A 20,241-nucleotide genomic window follows, 5' to 3' on the forward strand; every position below is an offset into this window, starting at 1 on the left:
TGCTGTCAAGGAAAAAATATCTCTCTCCAGATTCAATTGCAAAAAGGAATTAGAAAAAAAAAAAACTATTGTTTATGAAATGCTGGAGAATATTTTCTAGCCTAAATATTGTCTCTCGACTTCAACAAATGTAGTAGTCAGGCAGAATTTCATTTAAAATCTCCTTTTCAGAAAACGGTAAGTTATTATTTCTCTTTTCATGCTCGGTCGCTCGCTAGAAATTGATTTTCGGAAGCAAGCTATAAACAAAGCAAGAAATATTTTATATTTACGCGTACTATCTGCATTGTTTGAGACATTTTGCTTCAGAAGAGAGAGTTTTTGCTTTCGTTTGCATTCTCTATTTGTTTTCCTCCTTTCGCCAACAAATTAATATTCTTAGTGATTTTCCTGGATATTAATAAGCCAAAGTTTGCCTATTATATCGTAGTTATACAATTTCTTCGCTTCCAACGTCTTGTTCGCGAAAAGACAAGTAAATTATTTTGGTATCAAACAAGCTTTGACGTTTAAGGTCACTGAATTCTTCATGTCGTAATTCTCTCAAGCGATTATATTAGCAATTGTCCTCTGATAATGAAGTTTTTATCATAATGCTAAAGTTAACATGATAATCCATTGATCGAGAAGTAAAGTGAACGAATTGGGATAAATTTTATCGAAAAAACAAAGTTTGTGTTGTTAACTTGCTTGCTGCCAATTTTGGTGACCGAGAGATCAAGGCTTTTAGAGAAAATGGTGAAAGAAACAAAGGTATCAAAAACTATGTTCAGCCACCTTAAGCTAGGAATGAATTAGTATCAAGAGTCAAACACATGGACAAATGTGATAGTATTGTTATTCTACAACTTATTAAAAGCTCAGTCTTCTGATGTAGAAATTCATTCAGAGCTGAGTAAGGAGGATTAATAAATATCATCAGTGTGGGGAAAAAGAAGAAAAGTCCGGTGAAAAGAACTCTATAAGAACCAGTAACTTCAATTTTATTCCATATGCTAATTTACACATTGCTAGCATTAGTCAAGCAATATTATACATCTCTAAAATTCATAAGCATTATGCACTATGTACAGACTTTTTCATAAGTTTCTAATTTCTTCCTATATATCCAACATACAACATATCTGACGAGCATTCTCTCTGGCTGGTACTAATCGTGACGTTTTTACTAAGCTATGAAAACTGTCCATTGGAGTGTACCTTAAGAAACCGGGGACCAAACTCTAAAACCATGGACAGCAAAGTGCCTGTCTGATTGTCTGTTTCACTGCTTGTCTTACTTCACTTATCTTCCAGCAGTAAAGGAACGGGTTTAACGTCGAGTTAAAGAAAACTAAGGCAATTGCTACTTCCAATATTACTACTAGGTCTGATGAATATGTTTTACCGTCACCGATTACTACTGCCACTATGATTAAGTTTGGTGCATAGCAAACTACTAGTGCTAACTGTACCAACAGTGAATTGTACACTGCCTTTTTGTATAGCGCCATGTTCAGTGCATTTGGTTGGCTCGGCTGTTGTGGGCCATGATCTTGTTCTTGAGCCCGATGATGACTGAGACCCCGAAAAATGTTTAAATACGAGAGGAATGAAATAACAAGACAAGATGGTACAGTTATATAGCCAAACCAAATGGTTATTCGGTAATCTACTATGGAGCATAAAGCAGCGACGCTAGATACAATCCAAAAGGTAGCTAAGGTGATGTATGTGCGCTTCAAAGTTACAATTTGTCTGTATCTCAGCCCCAACAATAAGGCGAATAGTCTATCCACGCTTATGGCCATTATCGTCATCAACGACACTCCACATAATGCTACGGATGTGAGGAAGGCGGCGTCATGTGCGTATCGACAAAGATTCCATTGTTCGTGGACCACGGAAATCCAGGTCGTAGCAGCGAGAGGCCCGGTAACAAGACAAACCAACAGATCAGTTGTTGCCAGACAACGATACAAGAGTTTAGACGGCGGATGAAGGGAGGATTCTCTGTGAAGGGCAACAAGGATAAGAAAATTGCCAAGAAATGCTGTGATGGAGAGGAGAATGTGAACTGCTGCGAAAAAAACTGATTCTTGCTTAAGCCCACTAACCAATAAAAGGGAGCACCGCAGTTCTCCAGGTGTTTTGGCCAGTGTTCCATCTCTTGTGAAATTTGTTGGCAAGTTATCTATGATTGCAACGAGAAATGAGGTCCAAACAGCACACGCCTACCAACGATCACTGAAACCCTACTTCCTAAACAATATCCACCAGCGTTAAAGCATTTAAAATGCGTCAGAAAATTCTCTGTTGTGTTAAAAAATTCCCGGAACATGCGAGGTACCTCAGTTGAGAAAAAATACTAAAATATGGAGACATCTGTTATTAACCTCCACTGACAGGATGCTAATCAAATGTACATATTATTTTTTCGGAATTGAAACTTAAATCATTATCAGCCTCAGCAAGTTTGACAGATAATTTAAACTAGCGATTTTTCTTGGTCTTAGAATAAATCGAGTTTCACGAACGGATCAAACTGTTTTAATTCAAATTTTGGTCGCAGCTGCGAATTTGTTTCAAATATTTGAATTTACCCGTGTAGTTAATTGCGCTTTGCAGCTTTTCAGTCATCTTTACCTATCCGACCAGTACCTTAGACGGAATTGCCACAAAAGCAAAATATTACGCCAGCAAACCATTTTCTACAATTATTTTGTCATTCTTTGTTTATCCTCCTCCTTTTGCCAGTGAACTCATAGTGATTATCCCTGATAATGACAAGCCTAAGGTAGCCAACTAGACCCTAGATCAAATTTGTTTTCTCAGTTCCAATGTCTTGAACACAATATATAAGACCAAGAAAATACTTTCGTATCAGGTAAACTTCCATGCAAAAGGAAATTTACTGAACTTTTCTTCCTTTGATTGCCTTCAGCGATAAATGATTCTCGCTGGGTAATGCTGACAGTTATTTCCCAATATGGAGGTAAACATGACAATTAATTGATGGAGATGGAAAATAAAGGGATGCGTTTTCCAATCGTATCGCTGACTCGATGAACAATTTTTTTTTACTAGTTTATTATCATTTTTTTTTTGTCTTTCGAGCTCGATTGTAAAATTGGCATTTAAAATGTCTCTGGAAACTGTGTACCGTGTTAAAAAAGTTACTTTTTTCATACCCTAAATGGTATGAATTAGCAATAAAAGGCAAGCCAGATATAGAGACATCTATCGTATCATATTTAGAAGAGCCACAAACCATCTCTTTTAATTTGATAGGGTGCTTTTGAAATGTCCATATCATCTGCATGAACTTTAAACTTGACTGATCATTATCAACCTCGGTAAAATAGAAATAAAGAAAAATAAAAGCTGACGATTTCACTTGGTCTGAGAAAAAAACTGGAAACTCGAAAGCATCACACTATTGAAATTGTAATCAGAGATGCCAGCTTCTATTTAAAATACTTCATTTCAATTTCTAGTGAACACAGTTTTGCACATTTTCCCATACATTTCCTTCTAATTTTCAAGTGTGGATACGCTATTGTCCTAGAACCGGTACGTTCTAACTACTGTCTCGTCGCTAAGAGTTTGGACGGCTAATGGAGGGAAGATACCTTGTGAACGGCAACAATGATAAGAGAATTTCCAAGAAATGCTGTTGGGAAGAGGAGAATGTTAACTGCTGTGATAAAAACTGATTCTTGTTTAAGTCCAGCTTCTAAAGGGAGGGGGGGGGGGGCAGCATAGGAGTTCTTGTGTTGTTTTCGTCTACTTTCCACCTCTAGTGAAATTTGTTGTCAACATTATCTGTTTTCTTTTTCTTGTCGTGTATTTGTGATTGCAAGGAGAAATATTTGTGTAAACTGCAGACACCAAGCCGCGATCGCTTAAACCTCACTTCTTTAAATTTAGCCACATAAAGACCACTTCACCAGCCTTTATTCATTCAAAATGTGTTCGGAAATTTTCTGTTCTTTCAAAAACTGATTAATTTTTTCCGGAATCCATCAGGTGCCTCACGTATGAAATAGCAATAAAAGGAGATTATAGACACCTGCTTCAGTTTTTACAATGCACTGAACAGATAATAATAGTAATAATAATAATAATAATAATAATAACCTTTATTTTAAGAGGATGACACCAATTACTTTTGAAAGTATTCTCCCTAGAGTCCCTCTTTACCTGGATCATTTCATCCGGATAATTTGAAGCGAATATTTTGGTATGAAGCAAGTTTTCTTTTATGTGGCAAGAGATTGAAGTCTTGTTGCGATTCTCTTGAGCGATTGACAATTCTCTTTTCGCAGTGAAAGTTGTTATCCAATATTGAATTAAACATGGTAGTTTATTGATGGAGATGGAAATAAAGGAATGTGTGGTCATAACCTATCAAGACTCGATGAACAATTCTTTTCATTCTAGTTTTCTTAATTTTATCATCACTTGTGAATAAAAGTTGCGCACTAATCCGCCTATTACCAACTCTTACCAGTCTTTCAAGCTCGACTGTAAAATTACCGCATGCTTCATATCGCACACAGACCAATGAATAATTGTTGTAAACTCAAAATTTAGGAGACATCAGTCATGACAGACCCGACCTCGTTTTGAGTCTAGGCTTTATCGAATACCAAATTATTCATTTTGTACTCGTTCTATAGTTACTTTTCTTTCAAGCCTATAATTTTTTTTTTTACTTTAAATCTGTTATCATATTAATCGACGGGGAACTGGCTGATGGACAAACCAAACGAGTGCGTGAATCTGTTGCTTAAAAGGTGCAGTATATCATGCAATTCTTCAATACGGTTTAGGAGTTTATCCAGGAAATTTTAACTTCTTTTAAATTCTCTTTGATTATTCCGAATAGCAACTGCAGCTGAACTTCTAAACAGTTACGAGTGGGCCGCGACCAGCTTTTTCTTTTCAATTAGTAGAGTTTAGCTAAAAATAATTATCGTTGGCAAAAACGAAGACATCGGCTATATTTCTGTTTGACAATACCATAAGGGAACTCTTTCTTGTCACCCTTTATAAGAGATGAATTACGTGGTACATTAGGATAAATTGTCATTTAAGGACCGATTATTAAGTGGAGATGTTCTTCCTTTATTGCATTCAATACTAAACTAAAGATCTGTGTGAAGTTCAGACTTGACACATAATCAGCGTCAGCGAACTGAAAATAAAAAGTTCAAGCTGGGTACTTTACTTGGTCAAAGCAAGAGATCGTCTGAGGAAACATTAATTTCGTGACAATCTCCGAATGCATCAAATAACTGAAATTCAAATTTTTGTCACAGATGTCAACTTTGAATTAAATTTGCAATGAACAAAGTTTTGGAGCCTATTTTTCTCCTTTTTGTATCCCCTGACTAAAATCTTAAACAAAACCGTGACAGGATGTTAACCTACCAAACCATATACTTTTTGCAATTTTACAATCTTGGTTAGAATATTCAAAATGAACGTCGTTTATAATATTTTAATGGTGCATTTCTCTAAATTCTCCTTTGATCACGACGGTTTGAATTACGAATTGTTAAAGCGCCACACGATTATTGAATTTCATTTACCCCAAGACGACGAGAGTAAATATTAACCAGTGCGTTGAGCAATAAAGCGTCAAAATCAAGCAATTTCCCTAGGGAAGCAAACAAAGGTGGAAATTGTTTAACCTAAGATAAAAATATACCGAGAACTCTCCGCTGTAACTACTCTTTAAAGTTTAACCCAATGCCGTTACATTTTGTTAAAGAAATTAAACATGAGAGTAAAATGCATATAACTCTGTTTTCATGACAAAGTTAGAATTCGAATAGGATTAGAATTAATCGAACATGATCTAATGATAAAAATAAGTGAATGAAGTTTTACACTACGTTTCGATGACACCATGTCATCATTTTCAAGTGAGAAGAGAATAACATTTGACAACTTAATATATACCGCGCAAGGCGATAAAACGTAAAATATGCGTGTAAAAAGTGACAAATTTAAATAAAATTAAATAAATAGTTTTGCGCGTATGGAGTCTGATTGTGTGTTCAAGCATGGCCTTTTCTTTGTTATGAATAACATTTCATAAATCAGACAGTCCAGTTTTCCCTTACACTTTGCTGAAGTTCTTATTTCTTGCTTATCCAAGGACAGATCTTACGAACGTTCTCAAAGAAAAATCGTGACTTAATGACTCAGCTTTGAAATTTAAAATAATATAAGTATCAATTTGATGAGGATCTAGCTCCATGGACAGCAAAGTGCTTTTCTGATGGTTTGCTTTACTGCTTGTCTTACTTCACCAATCTTCCAGCAGTAAAGAAAACGGGTTTAACGTCGAGTTAAAGTAAACTAAGACAGCTGCTACTTCCCTTAATACTACTAAGTGTGATGAATATGTTTTACTGTCAGCGATTACAATTGTTACTATGAAGGATGATGCATAACAAACTACTAACGCTAACTGCACCCACAGTGCACTGTTCACAGCCTTTTTGTACCGCGCCACGTTCGGTGCATTTGGTTGGCCCGGCTGTTGTTGGAGATGATCTTGTACTTGAGCCTGATGATGACTCAGAACCCGAAAAATTTTCGTATACGAGGCGACTGAAATAACAAGGCAAGATGGTGTAATTATACTATCATATAAAATGAGTATACGGTAATCTAATATGTAGCGTAAAGCAGCAACACTAGATAAAATCCAAAAGGTAGCTACAGTGATGTATGTGCGCTTCAAAGTTGCAATTTGTCTGTATCTTAACCCCAACATCAGGGCGAGAAGTCTGTCCACGCTTATGGCCGTCATCGTCAGCAGTGACACTCCACATAATGCAATGTCTGTAAGGAAAGCGGCGACAAATACGTATCGACAAAGATTCCATTGCTCGTCAGCCACGGACATCCAATAAGTAGCACTGAGAGGCTGGCAAACAAGACCAACCAACAGATCAGTTGTTGCCAAACAGCGATACAAGAGTTTGGACGGAGGATGCAGGGAAGATTCTATGTGAAGGGAAACGAGGATAAGAGAATTGCCAAGAAATGCTGTGATGGAGAGGAGAATGTAGATTGGTAGAAAAGAAATTTTAAATTTTTGCGGAAGCCCACCAACCAGAGGGGGGGAACAGTACAGATCTTGAAATATCTTGGTCTGTGTTCCACCTCCAGTGAAAAAATTGTTGTCGACATTATCCTGTATTAGTTTCCTTTTTTCTTAGATTGAAGTTATCTGTGATTGCAACGAGAAATATTTCATCTAAACAGCTTCACAACGACGACGATCATTAAAACCTTACTTCCCACTTAATGATCATATAGAGACTTCCTCATCATTGTTTAATCGTTTGGAAAACTTCAGAGAAATCGTCACTTTAATTTGTCAACTATATAAAAACACCTGTAACATTAATATTGTTTTCTCTGTGAGATAAACAATCCCTCCTTACTTAGCCGACGGAAAGGCACTCATTATAAACGCTTCAGTATGAGTTTTTTGTACCTTGCTGGCGAATAAGTTTGAGGCCTCGACCAACACAACTGGTGAGCGAAGGAGCAACTTCCCGCAGTGCTGTTAACGAGGACCCAGCTCGCAAGCTGACCTTGCTCCATCGATAGAGTGTCAATCAAATGTCCATATCATTTATGTAAAGTTAATTTTTGGCTCATTATCAACCTCAGTAACATTAAAATATAGAGGGTCTAAGCTAGGGATATCAAACCCATGTCAATCAATCAAAGAATTCGAATAAATATATAGATTAAAATTGATGTATGGCCACTGATGCAACCGTATTTTAAAATATTCGAATTCAACCGCGTGATTAGCAACATTTTGGGGCTCTTTTACCTCCGTTTCTTCTCCAAGAGTAGAACAAAATAAGAGAAGAGCAAAATATTAGGGGAAAAAGCAGTTTACTGTCGTTTCTCTTACATTCTTAATTTGTTCTCCTCCTCTCACCAACAAATTCTAAGTAAATGTTACGTTATCAGACAAGCTTTTATTTTCCCGGCAGGTGACTTAATTCTTTATGTTCTAATTCCCTCGAGCGATTACCAATTGTCCTCCGATGATGACAACTTTATGACAGTGCTAAAGGGAACATGATATTCTATCGATCGAGAAGGAAAATGAAGGAGGGGATAAGTTTATCATTTATAAAACTATGATGGCTCTTGGTTACGTCTTTGGCAACTCTTGTGCACCTTTCTCTTTCTCCAGACTTCCTGCGTGCTTCATATTTTAATGAACACATACTGACCTAGCCACGATACAGTCGGCGTTGTTTTGAGTACGAGGTTTTATCAAGTACCAAATAATTAATTTCATCTTTGTTACATACAAACTGCTTTTCTTTCGACTCTACATTCATTTCAACTTTTTATCATATAAAGGGCAAAATTACTGAATTGGGATTGGTCAAGACAGAGGGAATTTTTTCTTAATTTTGTAATTGCCCCGGGCAAAATTACTTGAAAATGATTGGCTGAAAATCGCTTAGCAACGGCTGCCACGGTAAAGAAATTTCTGTTTGTTTTGTAACAATGGCGTCCCGTTTTGCGCGAGATCAGTAAGAAAACATATTGCCCCTTATATTATATACAAGTAATCACATGGTTCCTCGTAAAATTAAGGATTAATATCACTTGTGTTTTCGGAAGTTTCAGAAATTGCCCGAGTCGCGCAGCGACACGGGCAATTTCAGCAACTTCCGAAAACACAAGTGATATTAATCCTTAATTTTACTCGGCCCCAGCGATTACCTATACTAATCTATTCTTTCATTCACCAACGCGGAAATAATGGAGAGACAAACCCAACGAGTGCGTATCAAACTTTTGGTTAGGATTTTGGCCCGACAATAAGTCAAGCTTTCGCTCCTTATATGTCCTTATCTATTGTTCGCAGGAAAGGGTCTCTATTATTCGCAAGACAAAGGTTTGTAATCACCGGCGCGTAGCCAGCTCACCGAGCGCGAAATTCAAATTTCTTCGGAAGTGATTAGTGTTACAAACACAGCCTTTGTTGGGGAGGGTGTGGTAATGATTGTTGCAGCCTAGATACATCTAAAGGGAGTGGGGTGGGGAAGTTTGTGACAAGAATAGCGAGGTCTGGACGATAAGTAAGCGAAAACTTACGCTTTAATAAAACTCATTTGTGAAAAAGAGTGAATTGATGTATTCATAACAAAGTTTGTTAGCATGCGCTTCAAAGTTACAATTTGTCTGTATCTTAGCCACAACATCAGGGAGAGAAGTCTGTCCACGTAAATGGGTATTATCGTCATCAAAGACACTCCACATATTTCATGGGCTGTGATGTAGGCTGATTCAAATGCGTATCGACAGAGATTCCATTGTTCGTGGACCTTGAACATCCAAGAAGTTGAACGGAAAGTCTGGGCCACAAGACCAACCAACAGATCAGTTGTTGCCAGACAACGATACAAGAGTTTGGACGGTGGATGTAAGGAAGACTCTTTGTGAAGGGTGAAGGGCGACTAGGATAAGAGAGTAGTCAAGAAATGCTGTGATGGAGAGGAGAATATGGACTGCGAAGAAAGAAATTGATTCTTCATGAAGCCCTCCAACCAAATAAGGGGAGGATGGCAGTTGTTTACGATATATCGTATAGCATATCGTCAACTATCAAACTCTTTGCAAATGACACGAAAGTGTTCAGAGAGATCGCTGACAGCATAAATGATACTCAAGCCCTTCAAAGCGACATTGATCACTTAGCAAACTGGGCAACTTTATAACAGTTGAGATTTAACCCGGAGAAGTGCGAAACAATACGCATTACCCGTAACCACGACAGCTTGTCTCCTTCGTATATTATGGGAGTTGTAATCAAACCAGTAAAGCATGGGAAAGACCTAGGAGTTCTGAATTCCTATGACCTGTCGTGGGGTGCTCAAGTTGATGGTGCTGTGAGCAAGGCTAATAAAATCTTAGGCATTGTTTACAGAACGCTTGGATCTACAAACCAAGAAGTATTTTCTATTCTGTATATTACTTTAGTCCACTCACTAGGACGGTTGCCTTGTCGTGGCTGATTGGCTTGTGCGTCCCAGTGACTCCAGGAGCTATGCCGACGGGGTTGTTTGCACCCCTGGCAGAGCCTCCCAAGCCAGACAGGTCAAGGAGTAGGGTCCAGACTAAAGACAGTCCCACAGCCCTCCAGACCTGGGGATTAGGCTTATGTGTCCCTGTCTGAGAAAGTGTCCCAGGAGCCAAAAGTGGTGGTCAACCGATTTGGCTGAAACTTGGCACAACAGTTGAGTGCGATAAGATATTTCAAAAGCCACTTTGGCTCACTTCTCTGATTGTTCGTTCTGAAGTTTTAGGGGGGATCCCATTAGTGGCCTATGGAGCACCAAAAATTCATCCTCCTAAGTGGCATTTTGAAAGTGCTATAAAACTCCATTGGTAAATTGTGTTGCCAAATGAATTTGACCATGGACTCTACTATGGTGGAGCTTTCACTTCATAAATGTAACTTTGTTTTCAAGCAATTAGACAGAGAGGGGCCTGGGGCTAAAGTTAAGTCAAATTTGAGGTCAAAATCACTACCCATAATTGCCATTTTTCAAAAAAACATAACATTCACCTGCCTTCTCGCATAACTTTCATACCAAATCCAGTATGTACTTTAGTGACCCATTTATCAAAATCAGTTGAGAAAAATTTGGCTTATTAAGGTTTGTTAAGTTTTTGGCACAAACTCTTCATGCCCTTCGAAAGCCAAGCATAATTCATGCTATAAACAGACCAAAGTCTTGACATAAAGCCTTTATTTTGTATTTGGTGAGTGAAAGTGAAACATTTTCGCAACATAATGAACAATCCTCAGCACAAATTAAGCAAACTTTTACCACCCCGCTATGTAAGCTCTCATAGGTTAAGGCACGAGCGTACCTTTGCTTTGCCACTTTGCAAGACAAATAGACTTAAAAACAGTTTTTTATTGCTTCGGCCAGAATAGTCAACAACCACAAATAATGTACAAGTTCCCCCTTACGACGAACTACGTATTTTTTAATAAGATGAATACATGTACATAGTAATTTTTATTTTATATCTGTGAATACGCAATTCAGTCCATGCTGCGAAGTATTTACCAATAAAGTATCTATCTATCTATATAAAACAAATGGTAAACACCACAGCATATACCACTGAGTTATCGATGCACTTGGGAGGTTTGCTAAGCACTCAAAAAGCTAGAGTCGCTCTCGGCTATCGCCTTGAGCGACTCTTACGCTTCTTTCGTGCTTAGCAACCTCCCGCGTGCATCCATAATTCAATAGTGTACGCTGTGGTGTTTACCATTTGTTATTTGTACTTGGCAAAAATAGAGGGAAAACTTGTTTTTAGCCAAAGTATGACAAATTTTGGTTTGACGGCGAATTCTAGATCTTAGTTCGAATCTGGACGCCAGTACCAGTCGCTTTTACCAAGTACTACAGGCTACGCACTTAGTCTCGATCGATCTGAAAGAGAACTCTGTTACAACTAATGATGGTAAATTTTATTTCAGATCCTTTGCCAAACCCAGTTGACATGTGCAGGTGAAAAACCATCTTCACATATTTATAAGTATCACGGATATTTTTCTAATAACCAAAAAAAAAATGAAGATTGAAACTAGACCAGCTCGTTTGGATATATGGCGCCAACATTAAGCGCTTTCCACCGATTAGCGAGAAATAAAAAATTTGACATGTTTTAATCGTAACAAACAAATACCTCGAAATTTCTTAAAAGAAGAATAAATATGACAGTAAAATACATGTATATATTTCTTCGATTATGATTAGATATAATTATGATAAAGTTTGAATTAGTAGCACGAAATACATTTTTAAGAAATATAGCTCGTGTTTCCATTGCTTTTCTTTCCGCAGATTACCAACGAACTTCGAGCAAAAATTTCTTTGAGCTGTCTCGTCCCATCTTATAACAAAGATAAGTATTCTCTGACAATAAACGCGACTTTATGGTCACCTTTGAAAGTCTTCAATACAAGTATAACTCATGAGGGATCTAACTCCAGGGACAGCAAAGTGCTTGTCTGAATGTCTACTTCACTGCTTGTCTTACTTCACTAATTTTCCAGCAGTAAAGAGATGGATTTAACGTCGAGTTAAAGCAAATTAAGACACTTGCTACTTCCCTTATGACTACTAAGTTTGACGGAAACGTTTCAGTGCTCAGGTTAGTGATTACAGCTGCCACTATGAAATATGGGGAATAGCAAACTACCAATGCTAACTGCACCCACAGTGCACTGTACACTGCCTTTTTGTATCGCGCCATGTTCAGTGCATTTGGTTGGCTCGGCTGTTGTTGGACATGATCTTGTACCTGAGCCTGATGATAACTGAGACCCCGAAAAATTTTTATAGACGAGGCGACTGAAATAACAAAACAAGATGGTATAATTGTAGGTACAGACCAAATAAGTATACGGAAATCTAATGTATAGCATAAAGCAGCAACAATAGATACAATCCAAAAGGTAGCTACAATGATGTATGTGCGCTTTAAAGTTACAATTTGTTTGTATCTCAGCCCCAACAACAGGGCGAGAAGTCTGTCCACGCTTATGGCCGTTATCGTCATCAAAGACGCTCCACAGAATACATAGGCTGTGGTGTTGGAGGACTCAAATGCGTATCGACAAAGATTCCAGTGTTCGTGGACCATGGACATCCAAAACGTTGCACGGCAAGGCTGGGAGACAAGACCAACCAACAGATCAGTTGTAGCCAGACAACGATACAAGAGTTTGGATGGTGGATGAAGGGAAGATTCTTTGTGAAGAGCAACAAGGATGAGAGAATTTCCGAGAAATGCTGTGATGGAGAGGAGAATGTGAAGTACTGCGAAAGAAACTGATTCTTTTTGAAGTCCACCCGCTATAGGAGGGGAGCATAGCAGTTCTTCAAATGCTTTCGCCTGTGTGCCACCATTCGTGAAATTTGCTGTGGACATTGTTCTATCTTCGCTTCCTTTTCCTAGCAGGTTTTTTGTGATTGTAACGAGAAATGAGGCTCGGACAGGACAAGCCTACCAAAGATCAATGAAACCCTATTTTCTAGAGAATTTCCACAATCAGAATCCTTCACCTGCGTTTAAGCATTTAAAATTCGTCAGAAAACTCTCTGTTGTATCAAAAAATTACCAGAGCCTGCGCGGTACGTCAGTTAAGAAAGAACGCTATAATGCAAATGTGGAGACATCTGTCATGAAACCTTCACTGACTGGATGCTAGTCATATCATATCATTTTTGTGGAGTTGCCAGACAACAATACAAGAGTTTCGTCGGCGGGTGAAGAGAAAATTTCTTGCCAAGAGGGAACAAGTTTCCCTTAAAAAAACAATAAAAATGAAAAAAAAAAAAAATTAACGAAACCGTGAGTGTATCAACTGAGTAATTTTAAGCCTTAAATCGTGCGACCAAAACGTTCTTTTTTTCTTTGTCTGTTTGAAAGATTACGAACACATCACACACCGGAAGATCTTTTCAGTAACTTGCCCTATTTCAAGTTAATCAAAAAGGAACAAAAAAACAGGAAGTTCTATTTTGAAACAAAGGTGTTTAATATAGGTCATAAGCGGCTGTCTCTCTTATTTCCACCAGGTCAATTTCGCGTCAAGAATAATTTTTACCTGAGACACTGTCAACTGAAAAACTTTACTTAGGAAAGAACTAAATTAGATTTGGTTTGACTCGAAATAACTTTCTGACTACATTTGGGGCCATAATTATCTCCTCAGTCCATAGAGACCGTCGCAACGCCCCCAAAATTGAAAAAAAGACATATTTTGCAACATTGTAGATTGTCATTGAACCTTCTTTCTAGGAAAATTTCACTTCTCGAAAGCGAGAGACATTATCTATGCTAGAAATTAATCTATCGTATTTCGTGTCTTAATAAACAGTTGATCCGTCTTTCCTAAAGTTTGTTTGACGTTGTATGTAGCAAAAGATAATATTTGTCTTGACCTGCCAAGCAAAAATCTCGTAAACTTCACTTTGTTAAAAACATTTACACAGAAACTTCCTTAATAACGTTCACTCAAGTATTAAGTAAAGCTCATTCTTTCGCAAGAGTTTCCTACTTTGTATTCCTGCAACTTATATTTAAAAAAATCAAGTGAAGCGGGGATGTTTATTAACTAAAATTGTTGTGCGTCACTACTAAGTGTTAGAGCATAGCTAGCAGAGTCGCGCAATCAAATTCATTATACGTGAGCGTGCTCAAAATCCCGATAGTGCACGCTGATAGCGTCAGCAAATCCGACCTCGCCAGAAATTTTTTTTTCGTTCAAACGGCCATTGTTAGCGCGGGGAAAAATAATATATTTCGCGACAATAATGGATACAAACAGAAACTCGGCCTACTAGTCCGAAAAGAAAGACGATGTTTCGACCTTTTACCTTGGGCTAGAGTTCTTAAATGAGGCAGAAAGAGAGAAAAACCAAGGAAAAGGAGACTCGGCATCAGCGCCGTCACGATTCGCTTCAATTGATATTGTTGTCCGTTTTTCACGTCGGATTTGATGCACAATTCCACCGGCTATGTTCTAAAGCAATCGCCTCGGGCAACTTTTACGCTTCTTGAGTGCTCTCCAAACTTCCCGCGTGCTCCATAACTCGATAGTGCACGCTAAAGCATGAACCAATTCTTAATTTGTTCAATCTCGAAATGAATTTGCACAAGGAGATAAGATTATTAAATTTTGCTTTCATTATCATTTTACAAAGTAATGGAAAAGCCATCCATATTGAGGAGACCTAACGTCGGTAAAAGCTGTGAGGGAGTGGCGAATGTTGACAGTAGACAAATAAATTGGCTACTGTTTTACCTAAAAATCTTCCTCAGTAGAGTTCACTTTTCTTAAAGACTCCTTATATGAACTGCTTACCCTGTCGGCATGAACAACACGAAACAGATAATCAACAACCATAACAAACGCATCCTAACAGCATCTATACAGTCTGATGACACCGCCGCCACCGCCACTACCATTGATAACAACAAGACATGCAACTGCCGACAAAAGAACACATGCCCGCTCGACGGAAACTGCCTGCAACCATCAGTAATCTACCAAGCCTCCGTTACACGCAAAGACAACAACACGACAGAAACGTACATCGGACTCAGAAGATGACTTCAAAACAAGATACAGAAACCACACCGCATCATTCCGCCACGCTAAACACAGAAACTCTACCGAACTCAGCAAGCACATCTGGACCCTCAAAGACAACAACATCGATCACTTTATTTCCTGGCGCATTCTCTCATCGCACTCACCGTATAACAGCTCAACTAAAAGATGTAACCTCTGCCTCAAAGAAAAATTCCTAATCATCTGCCGGCCCGAACTATCAACACTAAACAAACGTAATGAACTTGTGTCTTCATGCCGCCACAGAAGCAAAGCCCTCCTACGCAACAACTAAACTGTCAATTTCGCGCTGCATAAATTAGACTAGTTAGATCATGCAAATTATATTGTATATAAGCAATGGTAAAGTTTATTCTCATTAAATCCCCTGATGAGTGGGCGACCACGAAACAGGCTTGTAGGGATGAACTTGTAGTTTACTTGTCTTTTTCCTCCCACAATATATACTTCGCTCTACTTCTATGTATTGAGCACTGTTCTACGAGAATCAAGTCACACTTATATATATATATATATATATATATATATATATATATATATATATATATATATATATATATATATATATAACTGCAGACAGTACTGTTTCGGCCTTCTGGGCCTCATCAGTGCAGTTTTTTTTTTATGTTTAAGGTGGACGGCCGGGCCCCCGATGAAGGGCGTGTGCAATGCCCGCCAACCAACAGGACTAATCCCACCCATGGCTTGCGTGCAATGCCTTAGGGTTAGGGTCCACCAGAAACGAGGGTCACCAGACGCCAAACTCGCTGGGGAATCGAACCCCACCTCACAGAAACAAAAATTGGGTACACAGAACTAAAACGAACAAGGACAAACAGACCAGTGCAGTACACCAAAAAAGGAGACCAGCACATGGACAACAAAACAAATACTCACGAAAGGCTACTGTGCAGTGCACCAACAAAGGAGACCCAGCACAAGCAGCGGACAGACACACTTACAAAGTAGACAGAACGAACGATACTAACCCAGTGCAGTGCACCAACGAAGGAGACCCAGCCCATGGGTTACGAAACAGATACTAAAAATTAGGCTACTGTGCAGTACACCAATGAAGGAGACCCAGCACAAGCAGCACAAAGACACGCTCACTCAAGCAAAAGATCACACGTCACTCAAGCAAAAGAAGAACGAGGCTACTGTGCAGTACACCAATAAAGGAGACCCAGCACGAGCCTAACCGAGACACACTCATTCGAGCAAAAAAGGAAACTAAATAACTACGGGGAGCAGGACTAAATGGAAAAGACAAGGGAGTCGTTTACCACTGAAGCTATGATGCCACGGGCGCCCCACTGACGATGGAAGACGCGACGACGCCTGTCAGACTTGCACCGCCTGAAGGAAATTGGTAAATAAAACTTCAGGCGGGCCTTGATAGAAGCAATCACCGCCACAGCGCCAGGACGAACGTTACGGAAACGGAAATCGTTCCTACTCCGCCAAATACAAAACTTAGAAACATTGAGCAGATAGACAAAGACACGCGGGACAGAAACCAGTTCACTAGAGTTGAAACCAAAGAGGACATGACGTAAAGAGATGGCAGGACACATAGGAGAGAAGGAAAACAGCAAGGACTGGACCCAGGCGAGAACACTCTGAGCAAGTGGACAGTAGAAGAACAAATGCTTGGGTGACTCGACCGTGGGTCTACAAAAACACGAGAGAGGAACAGATAAACCAAAAGAGGAGAGACGCCGGGCGGTGTACAGGACGCCGTGCGCAATCTTCCAATTTAGGTCGATGACACGACGGTCAAGATAAAAGAAGGATAGGGCACGCCACGTGGCAGGCCAGTCAAGGTTGGGATAGATGAATAGAAACTTAAGGACACAATAAGGCTGGACCATGTTCTCAGAGAGAAGATATAGGTAGCAAGACTTGGTAGACATAGTAAGAACGGGAGAACAAACAAGAGGGCATGAAGAGCCGTAGACTAAAGAGTTTTTTGACGTGGCGAAGGCCCCGTCGAGCTTACGCCAAGCCAAAACCAGAGCTTGATAGAAGGGCGGCAAGACCCTGAAGTCGAAACTAAAAGGACGAGAAAACACAACAAGAGGAGAGACACCAAACAAAGAGTTAAACCAAAAGGACATGAGAGCGACCCAACTGGATGGGGAGGAGACGAATCTCCTCACCCATTGACCAAGGAGGGCCCTCACCTTGGACTGAATATTAACCACAGAAAAACCACCAAAAAGGGGAGATTGAACCACGGCCGAACGGGAGACAAGCTCAACCTTGCCAGACCAGAAAAACGAGAAAACAAGACGGGAAAGCTTCGCCTCCACCCAGGTCGGCATGTGGATAAGAGAGGCCACATACCAAACCCGGGAGAGGGCGAGAGCGTTAATGACTAGGGCCTTGCCATGAAAAGAGAGAACACGAGAACGCCAAGACTTGAGAACACGGTCCACCGCATTAATGCGAGGACGCCAGTTGTCTTCATCAAGGTTACCGGGGCCGACAAACACCCCCAGCACCTTGAGCTTAGCAGGAGACCAGTCAAAAGGAACCGGGGGGTCCGTACGACCCCGCCAACCACCCAACCAGAGACCCTTGGACTTAGAAAGGTTGATCTTAGATCCAGAAGCTAGTTCAAAAAGCTTGTAAGTCTCAAGGGCAGCCAGAATGCCAGAATCAGTGGTAAGGATTAAAGATGTATCGTCCGCGTACTGCGAGATGGGAGACAGTACGGGACACCCAGGGAGAGACAGACCCTTGATACGGGGGTCTGCACGGATACTACACGCAAGAACCTCAGACACAAGAACATATAGGAGGGGAGAAAGAGGGCACCCCTGCCGGACACCACGAGAAAGGCTAAAGAAAGGAGTCAGGAACCCATTCACATTGACCGCGCTTTGAACATGAGTATAGAACAAGTCGACCCACGCGACAAAGGAAGGGCCAAAGCCCATGGTGACAAGAGTGGACTGCATGAAGCCCCAATCCACACGGTCAAAAGCCTTCTCTTGATCGAGGGACAGGATGGCGACAGGGGTGCCAGAAGACTCAGTATAGCTGACAACGTCTCTAAGCAGAGCAACATTTTCTCCGATAAAACGGCCAGGGACTCCGCATGTTTGATCTCGGCTGACAACGAGGTGTATTACCCGGAGGAGACGCCCAGCTATGGCACGAGAAGCAAGTTTATAATCCACGTTTAGAAGAGATATGGGCCGCCAATTTTTGGGGTCAAGGCGGTCCCCCTTCTTGAAAGACAGAGTGATGATACCTCTGCGCTGAGAGAGGGAGAGAAAACCAGAGGAAGAGCATTCATTAAGAACAGAAACAAGATCAGAGCCAACCACGTCCCAGAAACGGAGATAGAATTCCATAGGCAGGCCGTCTAAACCAGGTGCCTTGTTACGAGCCATGCCCTTGAGAGCGACGAGGACCTCTGATGATGTAAGAGGGCCCTCACAACTGTTGGCCTGATCTTGAGAGAGAACAGAAGACAAATTTTCAAGAAGAGAAGATTGAACATGAGGGTCAGTAGGTGAGGCTGTATAAAGACTAGAATAGAAGGAACCAAGAGACGCACAGAGATCGGCAGAAGACGAGACGATAGAGCCATCAGGCTCTCTCAGCGCAGAGATATGACGGTCAGCGGAACGTTTTTTCTCGAGACGAAGAAAATACTGCGAGGAAGACTCACCCTCCTCAACCCATCGGACTCTCGCACGCACCTGAGCCCCCCTCGCAGCATGGAAATCAAGCCGGGCAAGCTCAGAACAAGCAGACCGCCAAGGGTCAATGCAGGAAGTAATTCCAGAATCAACTTTGGCCTGAAGATGCTGGACAAGACGTACCAGGGCATCTCTGGATGAAGATGTTGTGCGGGCTTTATTTGCACAAAAGCGGATAGTAAGCCCCTTGATTTTACTTTTCCCACGATCCCACCACTTAGCTAGAGAAGGAAAGCGGGGGATGGCAAGGCGCCAAGCAGACCATTCATCACGGACTAGTTGCCGATAGTCCGGATCGTCGAGGATGGAAGTATTCAGCTTCCAGTAGCCTGGGCCAGGTGGAACGGCATCGGGAACAGACAGAGATAAACACAAACCGCGATGGTCCGAGAACGGACACACATACACGGAACAAGACGACACTGATGGGACCCACGCAAATGGGACCCCAAAAAGGTCAATACGCGACGCTAAACTGCCATTCCACCTGGTCCAGGTGAACCCAGGAGTAGTGGGGTGGAGATAACGCCAGATGTCAATGACGCAGGACGCCTCAAAAAGATGGTTTAGTGTGGGAGAACTATCTCCAGACAAGGAGGCGGGGTCTGGGCCACGCCTATCTCGAGCCCTATCAAATACAGCATTGAAATCTCCAGCAAGGACCGTAGGGATGGAAGGGTCGATCCTTGAATGAAGGCCATCGAAAAACAGGTCTCGTGCAGGGTTGCAATTAGGAGCATAGACACAGACAACTCGGAAAATTTTATCATGAAACGAGAATTCACATTGTAAGAAACGACCATCAGCAGACCAAGACTTTAGAAGGGAGATAGAGGGACGATAGAGAACAACACACCCACAAGAGTGAATAGAACCCGGGGCTAGCACAGACAAGAAACCAGACGAGGAAAACCACGATGAACATTCAGTTAAGGAAACACGATGAGTCTCCTGAAGGCAGATAACATCCACCTTCACCGGGAGAGAGCGCAACCATTGCACGAGACCATCACGCTTCGACCGGTCCCTGATGCCATTGACATTCAAAGTAAGGAGAGACAAAGCCATGAGGAAGAGATGGATGACCCTCATGAAAGCCAGGGCTGGGGCTGGGGTTTCCCCTTCCTACTGGGAAGATTGGGGACAGCCCTCGTACGCTTAGAGACCGTACTCGCCAACTGAGTATGAGAAGGAACCATGACACGTTTCTTAGAGCGTTTCCTGGAGACAACTTCAAAACCGTCCGATGACATGCTCCTCGTGAGAGGAGAGGAGAATTCAGAAATATCAGGAGACTCTGAGCCCTGAACAGGGGTA

At 40.8% G+C, this 20,241-nt stretch overlaps 2 protein-coding genes across 2 annotated transcripts; both read right to left on the reverse strand.

Moving 5' to 3' along the window:
- Nucleotides 1–1,159: 1,159 nt before the first annotated feature.
- Nucleotides 1,160–2,619, reverse strand: LOC148721005 (melanocyte-stimulating hormone receptor-like). The gene is made up of 2 exons (XM_088737725.1): nt 2,583–2,619; nt 1,160–2,173 (listed from the first exon to the last, which is right to left on the reverse strand). The coding sequence occupies exons 1-2, from the start codon at nt 2,617–2,619 to the stop codon at nt 1,224–1,226; spliced, it is 987 nt and encodes a 328-aa protein (XP_088593851.1). The 3' UTR covers nt 1,160–1,223.
- Nucleotides 2,620–11,915: 9,296 nt separating this feature from the next.
- LOC148721006 (melanocortin receptor 5-like) lies at nt 11,916–13,190 on the reverse strand. Its single transcript, XM_088739217.1, has one exon. The coding sequence runs from the start codon at nt 12,997–12,999 to the stop codon at nt 12,085–12,087; it is 915 nt and encodes a 304-aa protein (XP_088595343.1). The 5' UTR covers nt 13,000–13,190; the 3' UTR covers nt 11,916–12,084.
- Nucleotides 13,191–20,241: the final 7,051 nt, after the last annotated feature.

Source organism: Stylophora pistillata, chromosome 11, assembly GCF_964205215.1.
Source record: "Stylophora pistillata chromosome 11, jaStyPist1.2, whole genome shotgun sequence".
NCBI lineage: Eukaryota > Metazoa > Cnidaria > Anthozoa > Scleractinia > Pocilloporidae > Stylophora > Stylophora pistillata.

What these genes read in the sequence shown, in the direction of transcription:
- LOC148721006 (XM_088739217.1), bottom strand. Translation starts at nt 12,999, where the DNA reads ATGTCCACAGCAAATTTCACGAATGGTGGCACACAGGCGAAAGCATTT.
- LOC148721005 (XM_088737725.1), bottom strand. Translation starts at nt 2,619, where the DNA reads ATGACTGAAAAGCTGCAAAGCGCAATTAACTACACGG. An exon ending in AAGCGCAATTAACTACACGG is followed by an intron (nt 2,174 to 2,582) that starts GTAAATTCAAAT and finishes TTGCAATCATAG; the next exon opens with ATAACTTGCCAACAAATTTC.